Source organism: Oenanthe melanoleuca, chromosome 7 (assembly GCF_029582105.1).
Source record: "Oenanthe melanoleuca isolate GR-GAL-2019-014 chromosome 7, OMel1.0, whole genome shotgun sequence".
In the NCBI taxonomy this organism is placed as follows: Eukaryota; Metazoa; Chordata; class Aves; order Passeriformes; family Muscicapidae; genus Oenanthe; species Oenanthe melanoleuca.
In genome coordinates, this window is record NC_079341.1 from 19151872 (window position 1) to 19171543 (window position 19672).

The 19672-nt window shown below is 35.4% G+C and overlaps 1 protein-coding gene across 1 annotated transcript in view; it reads left to right on the forward strand.

Annotated features, from left to right (window-relative positions):
• The window catches only part of LOC130255471 (sodium channel protein type 1 subunit alpha-like), an 87503-nt gene that overhangs the window by 48440 nt on the left and 19391 nt on the right, over positions 1–19672 (forward strand). The window contains exons 11-21 of the mRNA XM_056496187.1: positions 6–311; positions 1046–1426; positions 2590–2722; positions 3496–3734; positions 6018–6191; positions 6801–7157; positions 7862–8344; positions 11194–11311; positions 12524–12678; positions 15222–15395; positions 17467–17589. Coding sequence (XP_056352162.1) covers positions 6–311; positions 1046–1426; positions 2590–2722; positions 3496–3734; positions 6018–6191; positions 6801–7157; positions 7862–8344; positions 11194–11311; positions 12524–12678; positions 15222–15395; positions 17467–17589 — 2643 coding nt within the window. The remainder of the gene's footprint in view (positions 1–5; positions 312–1045; positions 1427–2589; positions 2723–3495; positions 3735–6017; positions 6192–6800; positions 7158–7861; positions 8345–11193; positions 11312–12523; positions 12679–15221; positions 15396–17466; positions 17590–19672) is intronic.

A 19672-nucleotide genomic window follows, 5' to 3' on the forward strand; every position in this document is an offset into this window, starting at 1 on the left:
GACAGGCAGCAGCAGTGGCAGCAGCAGCAGTAACAGCATCTGCAGAGTCCAGGGAGCCCAGTGCTGGAGGAGAAGCAGGAGGGCTCTCAGAAAGTTCCTCAGATGCATCAAAATTGAGCTCAAAGAGTGCAAAAGAGAGGAGAAATAGAAGGAAAAAAAGGAAACAGAAAGAGCAGTCTGGAGGAGAGGAAAAAGATGAAGATGAATTTCACAAGTCTGAATCAGAAGACAGCATCAGAAGGAAAGGTTTCCGATTGTCTATTGAGGGCAATAGACTGACATATGAAAAGAAGTATTCTTCTCCACATCAGGTACTGCCTGTAGTTTCTTTTTAGTAAAAGCTTATATTTAAAGCATGATAGGCTGTTGCAAAACTACTTTAGTCTTCCTAAAGTACAGTAATACGATGCTACTGCATAAACAAAGGAAATAGTGATACTTTTATCACCTTAATTAGTGTTGCTAGTCCTTGAGAGGAAGTGCTCTAGCTGCTAGATTGCCTTGTAAAAAATACTCTCAGAATTAAATGTAACCTCATATCTCTGTTCTTCTAATAGGATTATTTTAAAATAATATTAAAATATTCTCTGATTGATTAGGTAGCTTTCCTTTTAGTACGAGTCTATCTACTTAGACTTGTTAAAATGCTACAGTATTTGTCTGTTATAACAGCCTCATATTTTCCTCTTGTTTCAATGATGTTTGAACCAATATTTGTTCACTATGGGCAAGATGCTTCATACATGAAGCAAAGTGCATGTATGAACTTCTTTTTCTTTCTTGGTGGGAATTTTCCAATGAATCTATTTGACAACTTTAGCTGAAAAAGGAGTGTTCAGCACTGGTTTTGCCTTAAGAATCCATGAATCTATCTATCTGCAAAATATATCTGTAGTGAAATACGTGCAAAAATGTCACAGCAGCATGTAGCTTCCGGGTAATATGGTTACTCTCATTTAAGAAAAAAAGAAAACCAGTGCTTATCTAATAGGAGTGTTAAGTTTGAGGATTTCAGCTAATAATCACTTATTTTGTTTACCTGCAGTCTTTGCTGAGCATTCGTGGCTCCCTGTTTTCCCCAAGGCGCAACAGCAGAACAAGTCTGTTCAGCTTCAGAGGTCGAGCAAAGGATGTGGGATCTGAAAATGACTTTGCTGATGATGAGCACAGCACTTTTGAAGACAATGACAGCAGAAGAGATTCTCTGTTCGTGCCGCGCAGGCACGGCGAGCGGCGCAACAGTAACATTAGCCAGGCCAGTCGGTCTTCCAGGATGCTGGCAGTGTTTCCAGTGAATGGGAAGATGCACAGCACTGTGGATTGCAATGGGGTGGTTTCCCTGGTTGGTGGACCATCTGTTCCCACATCGCCTGTTGGACAGCTTCTGCCAGAGGTGATAATAGATAAACCAGCTACTGATGACAATGTAAGAAAGTTTTAAATAGCTTAGGCATGGTGGCCTTCTCTTACTGCACCAGCCAGTGTTTTCTACAGAATGGAACCCTTGGCAATGCTTCCTGGTTGGTCAAGCTGTGAATGCTCCTGCATCTTGTAAAATCTTTAGTATATAAAACAGCTAAGATAGGTTTGCAACCTAAGCATTTACTTACAAAGATTCTCATGACTAACAAATGCAAGTCACAGTTTGCAAGTGATAAAATAATAGCATACACATTCATCAAAATGCTATGCTTCACTGTACTACTGTGCCATACTTTCCTTTAGCTGATCTAAAGGTCCATCTAGCTATTGAAGTTGACATACAATGGAAAATATTATACAAAAATGTTATAGAACTGCAATCAATATGATGCTGTATTACCACTATCAAAATTAGCATTATTAGTTAATTTTGATATTATTCTTCCTTATCAGCCTGGTTAAAAATGTAAGGAAGTTGTCAATTCCTTATTTCCATTTATTTCTCATTCCTATGTATTTTCCATCCATTTCTGGTGGAGTATTGTAGTATAGACAACAAATAGTTCATTGGAAGATCACAGTTCAATACATATTTCAGAAAATGCAAACATCTGTGTGAACATATGTGCAGCACATATTGCTGCCATTCTCTTACCATACACAAGGTAAGAGAAAATGTCTCCAAAAAATTTCTTGCTTAGTCCAAATTTGTCTACTCAGACTGCTAACAAGTACTAGCATGAGGAAGCATGAGGAAGTCAGACTTTTCTTGCTTCAGTTTGATTAGGGGAAAAGACTATTCTGTTACAAACCCCAGAATATTCTGTCAGTGGGAGCAAGGAAAAAAACTACAGTTTGCAAAATTTTGAACTCCTTTTCCATTTGTTTCAATTTGTTTAAATGTTTAAAGATTTTTCATATCTTGAAGGAAAAAAAAAGCGAAAATTAAGTAAACTCTTTCTCAGTCTTCAACTGTAGGTACCTATAACCTAATGCCTTCCTAAAATTATTTAAAAGGTACTAAAAAGTAATAAAAGTCTGACATGATAAAATATGAAGTGCACGGAGCACGTGTCCAAGCTAAGACACTACTAACAGGCTTTTGTAGTATTTGCTTATCTGCTTGTTTCTTCAACATGGTCTCACCTGCTATCGTTCTCTGTATAGGGCACAACAACAGAACCAGAAATGAGGAAGAGAATATCAGGTTCTTTTCACGTTTCCATGGATTTCCTGGAAGATCCAGCTTTAAGGGAAAGAGCCATGAGTATTGCTAGCATCCTCACAAACACTGTGGAAGGTGTGTGCTGTGCATAGCTTAATATTTAATCCTGTTTTTCCCATGGATTTCTGAAAATTGGAGTTGAAACTTGAAAAGAGATTTAAAATAACTTAAGTACAGATAACATCCAACAAACTGACATATTTATCAGTAAACTCAAAGCTCTTTATTTATTAAGGTTATTACATAAGGAAGCATTTCTATCCCATTGTTTTGTCACCATCTAACTCAAGTGCATGGTCATAACTGAGTGGATGCTTCTGCACAGTAATTAAAATGTATTATTGGACACAAAAAAGCCACTGAACATTTTTCAAACATATGCAACTATTCTTAAAATATATATGTATTTTTGTAGTTAGATTTATTCAGTTATTCTGTAAAGCTATTCTTGGTGATCAAAATGGGTTTTTTTCTTGAATTAGTAAGGAAAATTTACCCTTAAATGCTACAAATTTCAAAATAAAAATATCTACATACTAGAACAGTAGGTGGGAGAAACAAGCTGCAGTGTAATCAAGGAGAAATAAAATACATAATACAAACTGATGCATGAATTGATGATGATTGGCATAGTGATTGAAATACAAAGAAGTTGTGCTTGACTGGTATATTTATATATTTGATAGCAATTTTTAAAGACTTTCCTTAAAAGCCCTGTGGAATGGGGGCTTAAAGAATGTTAATCAGTACCACTACAGACTGAAAACTTTCCTGGTACAATTCATATTGCAAGGAGGAATGTTAGAGAAGTCACATAGATACATATGTAAACTTTCTTTTCCCCACAGAACTTGAAGAATCGAGACAGAAATGTCCACCATGTTGGTATAAATTTGCAAATATTTTCTTGATCTGGGACTGCAGTCCACATTGGTTAAAAGTGAAGCATATTGTCAACTTGGTGGTAATGGACCCATTTGTTGACCTGGCTATTACAATTTGCATTGTTTTAAATACACTCTTCATGGCTATGGAACATTATCCGATGACCGACGAGTTCAATAATGTACTTTCAGTTGGAAATCTGGTAAGTTTGTTGGGGTTTTATGCTCATGATTTGGAAGGAAATATGCCTGTAATAACTGAAAGGAAAAAGTTTTAACAGTTTTTTGAATATTTATTTGCCTTCAAATATACGTATCAGAACATTTCTGGAAATTTGACTGTCAACCCTGACTCATGTAGCTTAGGATACTGTAAAATCAATATACTGCTGTGTTCTGCAGAACCAAATTAAAAATTTAAAAATTGGTTCTAATGCTGCATTAAGTAAAGCCATCTTAAGCAGAGTTTGATTTGTGTAACTACTAAACCAGGAAATGCATTGCTTCCATGGAAGAGACACTATGCAAATAAATGTGGTGTTAATTTCTTAATCAATACAATACAAATCTTTAAATTATGTGTTTTTAATTGCTGTTTCCTAAGCAGAAATTTACAATAGCTGAAAGATCCCTTTAAAAGCATTTCTAGAATTTTCTCCTGCAAGTCTTTTTATATGGATAAGTGAATTGTTTTCTTTCTATGCTTTATGTAAAAAACATCCCACAATACTTTTTCCTCTCCTACTTTTTATTGCTTTATCCTCTGATAATTAGTAAGAGATATTTTCCTCATGTTGTCAGCTGTATTTTCTTACTTTCTCTCTGCTTCAAAAAGATAAATTATTAAAGATTTCATGAGTTAACTTTTTGTAGCTCTCCTGCTTTTGAACTGACAGGTTTGATCACATAGAAGTATCTGCAGCTACAGTCCTACTTTATCTCTTACTTTAAAAATTGATTTCTTATAATGTGATTTTTAATAATCCTTTTTTGTAATGACAGACAAATAGATAATTTACATAGCTATAGAATTTAGAAGGGAGAATGAATAGAAAATTGTATAGCTGATTTTCATATACATAAAATAAGGGAAATTTGAACCTTTGTTTCCTGATAAAATGTAAAATCTTGTATTGTAGCATTTTATACTTTTTTTCCAACCAAGAAAATTCCGTATAAATCTTGGTGTATCTCTGCCTGCAAAGGGAGTGTGAGAGAACCTGTCTATAAGCACCACATTATTCCAGATTTAGACTCCCTGACATAAACCCCTTCTGCAATAGAGAGGATCTCAGAGGTTGGCTGCTCCAGTACTTCCACTTCAAAGCTCCCTGTGCCACTCTGATTGTTAGGAGCTTATGTCAGAATTTCAAACTGCATCATTCCTATGTCTTTCTCAGGGGTTCCAATCCTGTATCTTAAAAATTCGTAACCTTTCCCTCTCTGGTGTGTCTATCTTGCCTACATTTAAAGACTGTAACAATCTATCCTGAATATTGGTGTCCCTAAGCAGAGCAAGTCAGACTCCTCTTTCCCGTCTCCTGATTATCCCACTTAGATTATTCTCTTTAGCTGTCCTATTTTGTTTTCAGCTTGCTGGAAAATCAAAACAAAAACAAACAAACAAACACCCCAAAAACATATCAGAGCAGGGCTCAAGCAGTTTTTAACTTTGACTTTGGTACATTCCTATCCTAGAAGGAATTCTCCCAAAACTTCCCTCAAAGCTACTCAGGGTTATTACTTTGGTGGGTCTTAATTATAATTCCTACTTCATTCAGCGTAGAAATTCATGATGAGAAACCACTACCAGCAGTACTTTGTTAAAAATGCCTTCTTAAATACTCTTTTATTCCTGACATCAAAGTGCTTGAGCCAACCAACTTTGCTGAACTTACTGGGCACACCCAGGTAGAAGTCACTCAGCATCAGGAAATTGTTGTACCTCAGTACATTATACTATATCTCAGTTGCTGTATCAACTGAGACACATCATAATATACCATTTTTTCATCCGGTATAAATAACCACATCTCTGTTGAACTGAATCACAGGCCATAACAGACAAGAAGCTGTCCGCCTGTAGTCTTAGATTTGGCCTCATTTGCAATTTGTACACCTGGAAAGAGCTATATCACATAATTTCTTGGAAAGCATTCTGGTTTATGTTCTGAAAATCAAATTTGTACATTGTTTATACAGTACTTGAGAAAGCCCATATCCTTAGAAAGTTGATATTGTATTTTAAATGTTATAAAACACAAGTTTATGTAATTTGTTTAATATAAAATTTAATTAATAGAAGAATCACCTGGTTTTCTGACACTTGTTTTGGGAAGGTGGGCATAATAAATCACTACAGTAAGTGTAACTATTTTAAAATCTTGCTTTTGGATAAGACATAGCTTGAATTAAAAACCTAGACAACAACTAGATCTGGAGCATTATGTTTCACCATGAAATAACAAACTGCCCTTTGAACTTAGGTCTTCACTGGAATCTTCACAGCAGAAATGTTTCTCAAGATAATCGCAATGGATCCTTACTATTATTTCCAGGAAGGCTGGAATATTTTTGATGGTTTTATTGTAACACTTAGTTTGGTTGAACTTGGTCTTGCAGATGTGGAAGGACTATCAGTTCTTCGATCATTCAGATTGGTAAATATACTTTAACTGTACTGCTCTTTCAATGTGGCTTCATTAAAACACTTTTACTTTTGTCTTACAAATGTCCTTGATGTTTGCTACAATGCTGATTCCGAGGACAGTTTCATTAGCACAAATCCTTACCGATTTGGGTATCTTGCAGTCTTCAGTGGGAATTGATAGAGATCCAAACAGATAGCAGTGGGTGCCCTGGGCCTATTTCCAATGTATCCATTATACATACACACTTTAAACACCACACTATGCAGAAATAAATTGACTCACTAGAGCTATTATGCTCTGATTGGCATCACAGGAATAATTCTCCACAAATACCAGTTGAAAAGTTTTCCAGATGATTTTAACAGGTGAACCCTAGACTTTAAGTTCAAATGAGTAGCTTCTTTGGCCTTCATTAAAAGCTATGCTTTGAGAATATCAAATTACAATTTTACAAATCTTTCTTGAGGGACATTTCCATCTTCATGTTTTTAGACAAGATGATGCCCTCTGAACGGTCCAACTAAAGGCATCTTTTGCAGCAATATCCTTCCACAAATTAACTTTAAAATATCCTAGTGTCTTTCTGGTTCTCCTAACAATATTTTTCTTTCCTTCCAGTTGCGAGTTTTCAAATTGGCAAAATCTTGGCCAACCCTAAATATGTTGATAAAAATCATTGGTAATTCCGTGGGGGCTCTGGGGAACCTGACCCTGGTGCTGGCCATCATTGTGTTCATTTTCGCTGTGGTTGGGATGCAGCTGTTTGGGAAAAGCTACAAGGAATGTGTCTGCAAGATCTCCAGTGACTGTGAACTTCCTCGCTGGCACATGCAAGATTTTTTCCACTCTTTCCTGATTGTATTCCGAGTGCTGTGTGGAGAATGGATAGAAACAATGTGGGACTGCATGGAGGTTGCAGGCCAAGCCATGTGCCTTACAGTCTTCATGATGGTCATGGTGATTGGAAACCTAGTGGTATGTAATCAAAGTGTTAACAAAAAATGATTTGGCAAGAGACTGGTCTCAGTCCTGAAGTGAGCTAAGTGCTCTGGCTCTGCTTCAACAAAGCACTTAAGCAGGTAGTGTCAAGAAATGCTTAAAATCAAGCTTAAGAGCTTTTTTGGATAGATAACAAGATATTCTGCCATGTCAAAATCCTAAGACTATCAGAGTGGGCACTTAAGAATGTGACTAATTTCTCTTGGCCCCTTGAAAATATTTTGTGCTCCAAATAATTTAAGTTTATGGACTCTTTATAAACCATTTGCTGTGGATTTTTTTTTTATTATTTATACTATATGATTAGTCACCTGAATAATATAATTTTGGTATGTGGTGGGCTAAATGAAACTTTTTAATGATGCTGAACAGCAAATCTAATAGCTCCATTTTTAGTTTATTGGTTTGACACCAAAATATTTCTATATTGGGGGGAATTAAAGATGCATTTACAGATACTAGTCAGTTGTACCAATATTTTTGAATAGTGAGCAGGACCTAAGTTAAGTGAAATAAGCTTGGTTTTTATAGAGAAGAGATAAAATTTTGGGGGTACTTTTTTGGTTATGGTGAATTTTTGGGATTTCAGCCTTTGATGTCACTAATAGGACATTTTTTAATAAAAGAAATGTTATTTTTTAATGAAGTCTAGAACATGCTTTTTTTTAATCTTTCTGCAGGTACTGAATCTATTTTTGGCCTTGCTGTTGAGCTCATTCAGTGCTGACAACCTGGCTGTGACAGATGATGATAATGAAATGAACAATCTCCAGATTGCTGTGGCAAGAATGCAGAAAGGCATAGATTATGTGAAGAGAAAAGCACGTGAATTCATCCAAAAAGCCTTTGTTAAAAAACAGAAAGCTTTAGATGAAATCAAACCTCTTGAAGATTTAAACAACAAAAATAGCTGTATTTCTAACCATACAACTGTGGAACTAAGCAAGGACCATGACTATATTAAAGATGTAAATGGAACCACCAGTGGTATAGGCACAGGCAGCAGTGTAGAAAAATACATAATTGATGAGAGTGATTACATGTCATTCATAAACAACCCAAGCCTCACTGTGACAGTGCCCATTGCTGTGGGTGAATCCGACTTTGAAAATCTAAACACAGAAGAATTTAGTAGTGAATCAGACCTGGAAGAAAGCAAAGAGGTATTTAGATATTTTTTGCATTTCTCTGATCTTTTGAGGGTCTTTCTTATGTGGGATTTTGTTTCATTCTTTAGGGTTTTTTTGTTTTCCTTCTCATCACCCAGTGTATTCAATTCCTAATCATTTTTTTTTGGCACTTCTTTGTAGATGGGCATAAATGAGTGTATAAAGGAGGACTTAATTCTTGGTGAACAAAAGTGTGATAAAGAGTTAAAAATTTAAGCCTCCAAGAGGGAATAAGAGTCCAGGTAATGGGAGACTCAACTAATCCATAAAAACTATCTATGGTCCACATTGTAGTTGTAACAACTTGTAGGGAACAGTGCCTTAGCTGCAGTGTTATTCCATCAGAAATTTTTGTTTGCCTTCTGTGAAAAGGGTCCCATGAGGTGTGTGGTACATCTTCTCTCTCTCTGCCTCTTGAAAAAGTAGATATAAACCAGAAAACATAGATTATGTAACTCCTTTAGACATATGAATTCTTTTAGAGTTTAAAATTGTCGGCTCTTCTAGACCTAGATTCCCATAAGAAGAAGTCTTAACCATAGACTCTCCCATATACTTCAAATTCACTTGGTTGTTAAAATTGAAAAGTAGCAACAGATGAAAATATTTACTATTGCTAAAGGAATGCTACAGCAGACTATTGATAAAAAGCTGTTTTGAGAACTGTAATTTAAGAAAGCATATTAAAGCTGCAACTGTTCCATTACGTAATTTTTGGATGTAGCTGTTGTAGCAAAATAATTTAAATTTGATTTGATGACAGAATTTGCAAAACAACTACACCCTCAGTGACTTATTTTGTTGCCATTTTAGTCAAATTAGAAAATTACCTTTCCAGACACTTAACAGTATTAATTTTCTCACTTGAGAAACCTCTGCCTTAACCAGCTTGCTCACATTTTGGTAGTAAAGCAGTATCTTTACAGGATAGCTCACCTTCTCCTTTCTGTCCCACTGTTTTATTGCTAACAGTGCTTCAGACACTAAATTTTAGAGTAGCTGGATTCTTTACCACTGTCCTTTCAGCGTGGATAAAAGCCCTCTAGTGCTCTTAGCATAAACTCGGTGTTAAGCTAAGTGTAATTTTTGGATCCTTCTCCAAGAAAGGAGAATCTGTACAGAGCAGTCTCTCTCCATAGTAACTTATTTTAGAGACAGTGTTGTTCCCATTTCCTAATTAAAATCTGAAGCATTAATAATTCTTTCCTGAATAAATTAGCTAAAATGTCTATAATTAATTTGACTTATGCTTATGGACCACTGCTACAATAAAGGTTCCTAAAATTTCTTTCAGTACATCATGAAACAACACCCCCAGCATGAAGAATTTCAAAATAAAATGTTTAAACAAAGATCCTTTAGAGGAAAATAATGACATTATCTACTCTTCATCACTACCTTCGTACTGTCCAGTCCATCTTCCAACTCATCACAGAGCAGACAGTAAAATAGAGAGACACCACCTTGTTTATGACTGACCAATGGAGAATTGATCCCATTTAGACATAGTCTCAGTTTAGGAAAGCTTAGGAAAGCTGTCTGCTGCTGTGCTGCTACCTGTAGGAGCAGAGTTACCTTTTATCCCATTGAAAAAGTACTGTGACACTTCTGACTTATTACTACCACTGCTTTAATAAGAGTTTTTTTGTTAGTGTTTGAGGCTTTTTTTCCTCAATACCAAAAGGCTTGCTGCCACCTAGCACTGATGCACACAGGAGGAGGTTGTGGTGAGGTGGGGATCAGGCTCTTTTCCCAAGTGAGAAGGGACAGGATGAGGAAATGGCCTCAAGTTGCAGTAGGGGAGTTTTAGGTTGGATATTGGGGAAAATTTCTCCACTGTCAGGGTTGTCAAGCACTGGAATAGGCTACCTAAGGAAGTGGTTGAATTGTCATACCTGCAGGTATTTAAAAGATGTGGCACCTGGGGACATGGTTAGTGGTGGTCTTGGCAGTGCTGAGTTTATAGTTAGACTCAGTGATCTATATTGCAGTTGTTTCATTTATTGTTTAGCCACACATATTAAATATATTTCCTTCACAATTTTGCTCGCTTTAGCCACAATACCAAAGAGATAGTTTACAACCAGGTTCCAGCTGCATGCTATGAGTTATATCAGTTTTTGGATTTTTAGGATGAGAATTAGCTTAAGTGCATTCTTTTTTTCTTTTTTCTTTTTTCTTTTTTTTTTTTTTTTTTTTTTAATTTGGTTTCCAGCTTATGTCTCTCCCTCTTTATGCTCATCACGTTGTTGGAAATTTGTTGATAAAACATAATCGGATTATTTTAAGGGTTTAAACTACCTCAGCCTTATTGTATGTAGATTCTGCTTCACTCTGACCTAGACTTTCAGCTAAAACTTTCAGTTTTAATCTGGATTTGCTAACCTCTGAAGTATGGCCTTCCCTGCTTTTTTCCCCTCATTCCTCAGAGCTCCCAACTCATTTTTGTAGTTATTTTCAGACTCTTACCTGATTTTCAGTAGACACTACAAAATCCTGTATATTTGTTTAAGCTTCATTATTTCTATATAGGTCAAGAGGTCATTGCAACTCATGGCTTGTGGTGATAAATCTTAGGTTTGGCACCATTACACACATTTTTCAGTTTAAAACACAATTTTATTTGAAGTCTGATCTGTTACTGATACACCACCTATTTAATAGACTCATACAGTGCAGGAGGAAAACCAGACTGTAGAAACTTCTCAGATGTTTATCAATAATTTACTTATGTTGAATTCTAGAACATTCAAAAACATTGTCTAATTTACTTATTCCAGAATCAAATAATATTTGCCTTAAAATTATTTACTGTGCATTTGTGATGCTTCTTTCCTTTACAGAAGTTAAATTCATCCAGTTCATCTGAAGGCAGCACAGTTGATATTGGACTTCCTGCAGAAGAACAACCAGAAGCTGAACCTGAAGAAGCCCAGGAGCCAGAGGCCTGCTTCACAGAAGGTATTTGGAAGAAAAACACTACTAATAATTACTAATAGAATTACAGAATTGTTTTCTCTGTAAGTAAAGTATTGAGATATAGGAATCCGTATAAATTAATTATTAAGATTTAGAAATCCTATTAACCTTTCATTAGTATTTAAGCTCTGATAATTAGCAGCACTACTTTTAGTCCATAATATATTATATGGACAGTGATACCACAATTATACTATGTATTGGATAAACAGCTAAGAAAACATTTTATTGGAAATGTATGTCTATTTTTAAATGTGGTATTGAAAGATTTATTTTAGTATGTTACTGTACTGTCAAAGTTTAGTTATAGATAATAAACACACTATTTAAAAATATTCTTCACAGATATCTAAGTGCTCTATAAAGTATACATTGCTAAAACAGCTGTTTAGTGATAAATAAAAACTGCACCTATATGATCTTGTGCAAAATGCTAAATGAATCTTCTACAAATTGGCAAAAGGAGAAGGTAGAGCCTTGTTTGCCACCTGGGGCAAGAACAGTCTCACATGGTGGACTCCTCCATCTTTCGTTCTTCCTTCAATTGGCCCACAATTCAATTAAATCACAATCTGGTCATAAATGCTTTTCCAATGGCACTTTTTTGGAGAAAGGTTATGGATGTGTGCATGTGAGGGATGTGAGGAAAGAAATTTTGTTTTTTAACAGTAATATAAGGATAAAAATGTCATTTTTGTATGTGTAAGGAAAAGTTAGATTTAGGCATTGGACAATAAATGCTGTTGTCAGGTTGGATTACTTCTGGACATGATAACAGATCATTCTTTAGAAATTTACATTGAACTTGTAAGAGGGAGTACTGTAACAGTCTAGGATTTGTCACAAAAAATTATTTATTACTAGTATTTTTCTACATAAAAGTCAGTAGCTAAAACATAAAAGTGTATTTGACTTCATCTTTGATGTGTGCATTGTATTAAGCACTTACTTCTTGATAAATGAGAAATACATTCTTCTCACTTGTTCATTTAACTGTAAACTCCAACGGTCTCAATGCTAGTTCTTTTTTTTCTTTGAAGAGAGATGTTATCTAGGTGAAAATCTACTGTGTTTTTACTAAATAGCACAGTAAAGATAGCATTATATCATTAACAGAATGCATAACCAAAATTAATGCAACTCAACAAAATCTCCTGGTTTTTTCCTCCTCTCATTACATACACTGTTCTAAAGGCTGTGTGAGAAGGTTCAAGTGCTGTCAAGTAAGTATAGAAGAAGGGAGAGGAAAGCAGTGGTGGAACCTTAGAAAAACCTGCTTCAGGATTGTTGAACACAACTGGTTTGAGACTTTCATTGTCTTTATGATTCTCCTCAGTAGTGGAGCTCTGGTAAGTAAAACATGAACACAATGTTGTCAGAAAACTCTTTAAAATTGTATCTTCTGACACTGTTTGAACTTAACACAATTCCATTCTTCAAATGATAGGACTAAATTTTATTCAGGCCTTGGGGAAAATAGCAAACCCAGTCTCTTCTCAACAATATGTATTAAAAAGAACAGACATAAGTGATTAGAGAGAGCCTAACTCCATTGCTGGAAGTGGCAGTGATATGCCTCAGGCAGAGAGGAACAACATGTGAAGAAGAGAACATACTCAACTTTCTTATTTGAGTGTGCTCTCTCCTTTCACTGCTGCTTACTGATGTATCTCAGGGAAAAGGACTGTCACTATTGAAGTGTTTGGAACTATAATGGCATCAACAGTTCAAAACACCTTGCAAGAGCCAGGGCTGCCTTATGTAGTCCTATAAATGCTGTGTGCTAGAACAGCAAAAAAAACTAAGACTGTGTGGATTTTTGGATTCCTTTCTGAGAATAAGAATTTATTATTTAGACTTACAATTCAGCTTCTACTGAATATAGACTCATAGACTCATGTAGACTGAAGGGACATCTGCAAAAACATAAATTTGCTCTAACAAGTATGCAAGGGCAAAATAAAGGGAAGTCAACCATAATACAAATAAATGACCCGAACAATAAACGAACCAAACCCTAACAATATTTTTTTTCAAAAACACAAATAAGGATGAAGAATAAAGAAATTGTAGATTATTTTTTAAATTAAAGTGAGCCTGTATATATACACTGAGGTAAAGTTTCTTAGGCAAACTATTTGGTGTAAGATAATGCAGAGTATATCTAGCATCTACCCTGGCAGATTTAATTACTCTTTGGCAAATTACTTAACTTCGTACATCATAAAAATATTATGTTTCAAAATTGTATTATAGGCTCATTAGATGACTCTCAATACTTGAAAATACTGTTAATACTGTTAGCAGTTCATGACAATACATATCACTAGTTTCAGCTACATCTCTAAGAATTATTCTGCTTTTGTTTGGTCTAATATCAATACAACCATCAGAAAAACAACTTTTATGCAGTACCATAAAGATCAAGTTTACACTTTTGAATTTTGGTTCATGCAACTAAGTGCAGAAAATTTTCAGTTACAAGAATTTAAATGAGAAAAGTAGTGGAAGGAGATCTGGAAAAGGTGAATTTCTATTATTATATTTAGAGGAAGTTTGAGACAAGATTCCCCACCTCGTGCTTGTGAGTCTAAGGTGTGTCATTCAAAGAACCTTTATTTTGTGCAAGACTATGGATTACCCAAGCCTCAGGGGATGTGAGACTCTGCTCTCCCTTTAAAGACCTTTGTGATAGTGAAGAGGTCTCTCTGTACCTGGCAGCACTGTATCCCATGCTCACCCCAGGATGCTGCAGCCACATCTCACTGTCATCCCAGCCAGGAGATGTGGCAGGCAGAGGCAGGATGCTCCCAGCCTGCACACCCCTCCCAGGGCTCCTGGGCAGGGAGCAGACACAGCTCTGCTGCCAGCAGCTGCTCACTCAGCCTCTGTCACCCCACCTGCAAAATGAAATGACATTCAGTGCTGACTTCCCAGATTTTAGGGAATACATGAGTGTCAGGTACCACAGTGCCTGATGCAAGTAACCAGAATTACACAGATCTTAGCTTGATGCCTGGTACACAAACCCTAAACATTTAAAGTAACAGATGTCAAGTGGTTTAAAAGCAGACTGAGTAAAAATAAATGATAGTATCAAAAATGTACAAATCTTTCCAAGCTAGCAGATCATTCCAGTTCTTTCAGCCTGATAGAATCAGTCAGTCTCTGCAAGAAATAATATCATAATTGAAATTTGAGAGCCATTAAAGGAAGCAAATTTGAAGAATTTATGAAAAGCACGAGCTATTTGTTTTTTAAATTGCCTGAAAACGAGAACTCAAAAAGTGTAAATAACAAGGCAAGGAGCTCAGAAATTTTATGTTGCTCATAAAATGTGAACAATAAAGCAGGTAATTGATTTTGATAGATCATTTTTTTAAGAAAGGAAGAACTTCTTTAAGATTTAAAACTTAAGCTAGAGGACTAAAAAACAAAAAGTAGATTGTATTGTCATTGTCCTGAAAATTTTGAGGCTATGGCCCTGGATTTTGAAGTTAGGTCTACCTACACACAAGTCAAATGATCTCAGTAGAATTCAGTTCTGGCACAACACTAGGCAGAATCAATTCTATTTGCCATTATGGAATATGATCTCAGACGAATAATTCACTATCAGCAATAAACAAATGCATTTTAAAAAATCTCTGGCCAGTGGAGTGGTTGCTGTGTAATATCTGTTTATTCCTCTGAGCTGGAAAATGTATTTCCATAGGGAAAAAACAGGTAAATACTGAGTTTTCAGGAAAAGAAGCATTAGATAGAAATGACATACCCTTGCCTTTTCTTCAAGATTACTTTCTTTTTGTGATGCCTTTTTTGGTTTATTGTGGTACAACCTGAAGTATGTGAAGTAACAAAAATAACACATCTTGAATGTTTATACTCACAGGCTTTTGAAGATATATATATTGAACAACGTAAAACTATCAAGACCATGCTGGAATATGCTGACAAAGTCTTCACTTACATCTTCATTCTGGAAATGCTGCTGAAGTGGGTGGCCTATGGCTACCAAACATATTTTACTAATGCCTGGTGCTGGCTGGACTTCCTGATTGTTGATGTATGTAGTGCATTTCCTAAGTGACACTTTTATGTTTATCTGATACTTTTTAAACTTACTTTCTCTGCAGCCATAATATCTATTTATGCCAACCAGTTTACTTTTTAACTTGAAAACTAAGGTAGCTGGGAAAATTGCATTTCTGTCTTTCATTTTATGCTTGCAGCACTGCCTTGCTATGTTAAGAGAGACTGGAAGCTGTTCTGGTGAGCAGGAGGACCTCACATGGTGGCCCCAAGCAGTTAGGGGGTTTATCCCAGCACAGGTCATGCTGCCCTGTGCTCTGGCCTGGGCTGCTCCTCCCACCTTCAGACCCATCATTCCTCCTGCTGTGCTCTAGGTTGAACCAAGCATTTAGATGGGTATCTGATCCACCAGACATCAGACAACCATCTGAATCTAAACTCCTCTGGCAAGAAAATTAACATCCTCAAATTTCAGCACATGGATAAATTAGGGATGCACAAGGAAAGCAGGATTTATCTCTAGAGCTGGTAGTGTGGCTTAATTAGTATTGAAGAACTTTATAAGAAATTGATGCCCAAAGTATTGTTGAAAATCCAACACTTTCTCAATATGTTCCCATCATACAAGGGCTAATCAGAGCATCAGAGCAATTATTTTTCTTCAGGTTTTTTGGGGGGTTTTTTTGTTGTTTTTTTGAGGTATTTTTGGTTTTTTGGTGGGTATTTACATCATTTTTGATTTGGGTACATTGTGGTTTAAAAACATCTTCATTCAGCTCCACATATACAGGTACAGATAACCATGTTTCATACAAAGAAAGTACCTTCTCTGATCTTTGTATTGAAATTCTCAAAATGGGTACCTAAGTGACACCTACAACAAAAACATTCAAACAACCAGGCAAGCAGAAGCAGCTGTTAGTTTTCTAAACTAAATTTCTCTAATGTTTGACTTTATTTAAATCATAATATCCCAAACAGCCACCTTGTGAATGTGAAAATGTGAATACATCATTATATGAAGGTATAGTACATACTCAAGTGTCTGAATTAGTTCATGATAAATGCTGAATTTACACATGTGGATATTTTCTTTAATTTTCCTTTAGATTATGGCAGCTTGAAAGTTTTCAGTGATAATATGAATGTGCTGGAAAAAGAAATTTAGATTTCAAAAGAACCACATTTTTTGGTTGCTAGAGCTACAGAAAAGTTCAGAAAAGCTATTAACTTTTAAAAGCTAAAAATTACACATATAATATTTGTTTTAAAATACGAGCATAGTCCTACAGTTCTCTTTACCTCATATATTGTTCTTTATAATGAAAGACTACACGAGAACATTATGCTATTTTTGGCCCAGTAAATAGTTAAGGAATTAGAACAGCATAATGAGGGAACATTTAGGGGAAATGGGAAACAAACAGAAGGTAATATTTTGGACAGGAGCCATAGCAAATGTGGAGAATGTTGTATTTTGCACTGAGGGATGTGGAATATTTAAAGGCCTGTCAAATTCTTCCACCTATGGAACTGTTTCTAAGGTCTTAGAAACAGCATAGTTGAGGTTAATGTCAATTTGTAAGGCACATAATTTCAGCAGTCAGGCAAAAGGATTAGTCAGTATAAATGCCTATAGCAAAAATAATCCTTTTTACCAAATTTCAGAGGAGCAATGTTAGTTCAATACAAACTTCAATCACCTCCCTTTCAGTTGTGAGCAATCAAATGACATTATCAACCACAATAATTGATCCCAACAGTACTGTAAAACAAAGAAAAAATAAGACCAGTACCTAAATTGGTAAAAAGGAAAGATTAATTTAATTCAGTTTTTGTGGTTTTAAATGCCCTCAGATTGGTAGCAAAGGGTGAAATTCAGAAGTACTAATGTTTGCAGACATTAGTTATGCTATCTTTGTTTACCTTTTCTTCTTTCATATTGCTTCTTTCTTCTTCTTTTTTCTTTTTCACTTGAAAGACTCCCTATTCCTGAAGAAAGTGATCCAAAATTAGAATCTTCTAATGAAGTGTATATCTCACGTCTATGGTATGTAAAGTCGAATGTACAGTATAATAATTTTCACTTTCCTGTTTTCATATAGGTCTCTTTGGTTAGCTTAACAGCAAATGCATTGGGTTACTCAGAACTTGGTGCCATTAAGTCCCTTAGGACACTAAGAGCTTTGAGACCTCTAAGAGCTTTGTCACGATTTGAAGGCATGAGGGTAAGACAACGTGAAAGTGTCTGAAACTATGCATGCATAGAAGGAATACATGCATGCACAGCAAGGAATGACAAGTCCATGCAGAAAGGCTGCACTATCTTTTATTGCATATCTTTTACTAACAGATAAGCAAAACGCTTTATCCATTCACCTGAATCCATATGCAGTGTCACATAGAACTTACATTCATTAAGGTTACTTTACTTTCTAGCCAATCTCAGGAGTTTTTCATATCAGTCTCTGAAATTGCCAACTATGAACTCTCTTAACAGAGTCTTTTATTAAGACTCTGTAACAAAATTGTAATAATTTCTTTACTGATAAACATATCACAATATTTATACAGGAATCTGATTTAGCATTAGTTAACAAAGATATTTTCTCCTAGAAATTGAACTCCTTTTTTCCTTATATTTTATAAACCTCGTTTAATCTAACCCCATTGAATTTCATTAGATGATACTACAGACATGTTCACATTTGTTAGTGGCTTAAATCTATTTCTGAGTTTGGCTGACTTAAAAAAGCAAATCAAGTTTGATTCCTCTATGAAGTTATTATTTTTGTAAGATAAATGCTTCTTTTATTTCAACTAATCTCTATTCAATATTCAGTACAATGTACATAAGGTTATTTCTTGCTACTCTGAGTAATTTAGAGACCCTGCTTATTATCCATCTCACTCAAGAAGGCATTTTGACTTATTTTTTCATTTCTTTACATGTTCTGTTTCTTAAAGCCACTGAATACAAACTAACTCTATATGCATGTCAGTGAAATATGCTTCAAGAGAATGCTTTTTCCTGTGTCATGGAAACATAAGAGGAAACAATGCAAAATCTTCAGAAAAAAATCTGAGATTAATGAAATCAAGCTGAGGCTTTGAATTCTTTTCCTGAAATTTTATTCAGCAGACTACCTATCTCCACTTAAGAATGCAGCAGAAAATACTAATACTTTAGAAATTGCTAACTAATGATGACTAAATTAATAAATTTCAGCTTTATGCAGCAAATTGACTTTTTACAGTTTTCTCCTTGTATGAAACTCACGAAGTCATATTCAGCAGGGTAAGAGCTGGTCAAGTGCTACAGAATATGCAACTTTTTGATTTAGCTATTTTCTCTTTGTCTTTCTTTGTACATATTGTTCATGAACATTCAGATAAATGTATGTGGTTTTGTGCAGAGAAATGTTGGGAAACTGCTGTCAGCTTTACATTTTTAATGATTTCTGGTCAGCTGCAGAAGGACTGGGAGACCAGTACAGATGTTATGCATGAAGGAAAAAAATGCAGCTCTTAAAATGATATTGGAAGAAATGGCCATTTCTAGAAAGATGTCAGAATTGATTGCCAAATGTTTTATTCAAATTTTCTGTATATTTACATGATCACCTTAGTCAATTTATGCACTTACAAGATTTAGAATATTCATGCATAAAGAAGCTGTTATTAAGATACCTGTTATTTGAAATCTACTTACTGCTTTCCCCTATTGCTTGCTGAATGACTATGAAACTCTGCCAGAAGCCCAATCCTATGATAGAATTTCAGCTACACTACGTGAATAATTCATGAGCAATTTACTGGTTAGGAATCACAGACAAGCTTGGAAAAGCAAATAGGCTTCAGCTCTATCCTCCAATATTAATGATAGTCAATGAAATACCTGATTCCAGTCACTTAGCAGATTTGACTGGCCCAATATATATAGGCCTTATAGTTACTACTGGCACTTCTGAAACAGTGGTTTTTTCCAAAGCACTTGGCAAGTACTCAAAACAGCTCACTGACAGTTGTTGGCATTACTTTGTGAATGACTCACGAACCGTAAAAAGATTCAAATAATAAATAATTGACCAGCTCATAAGACTATAGTCAAATCAAAGTCTTCTCAGAAATGGAGTTCATTTCATAAGAATTCATAAAAAGAAATTCTTTTTTCTGTCTGCAGAAAGTAAAACTAAAGCAGCCCTCTTGGCTTTCTTATATTGCCCATACCTACACTGAGCTGTGTAATAAAATGTTTTTATTCAGCACGTATTTAAATTTTAATGTTTACCCCTGTTCAAAACTGTGCAA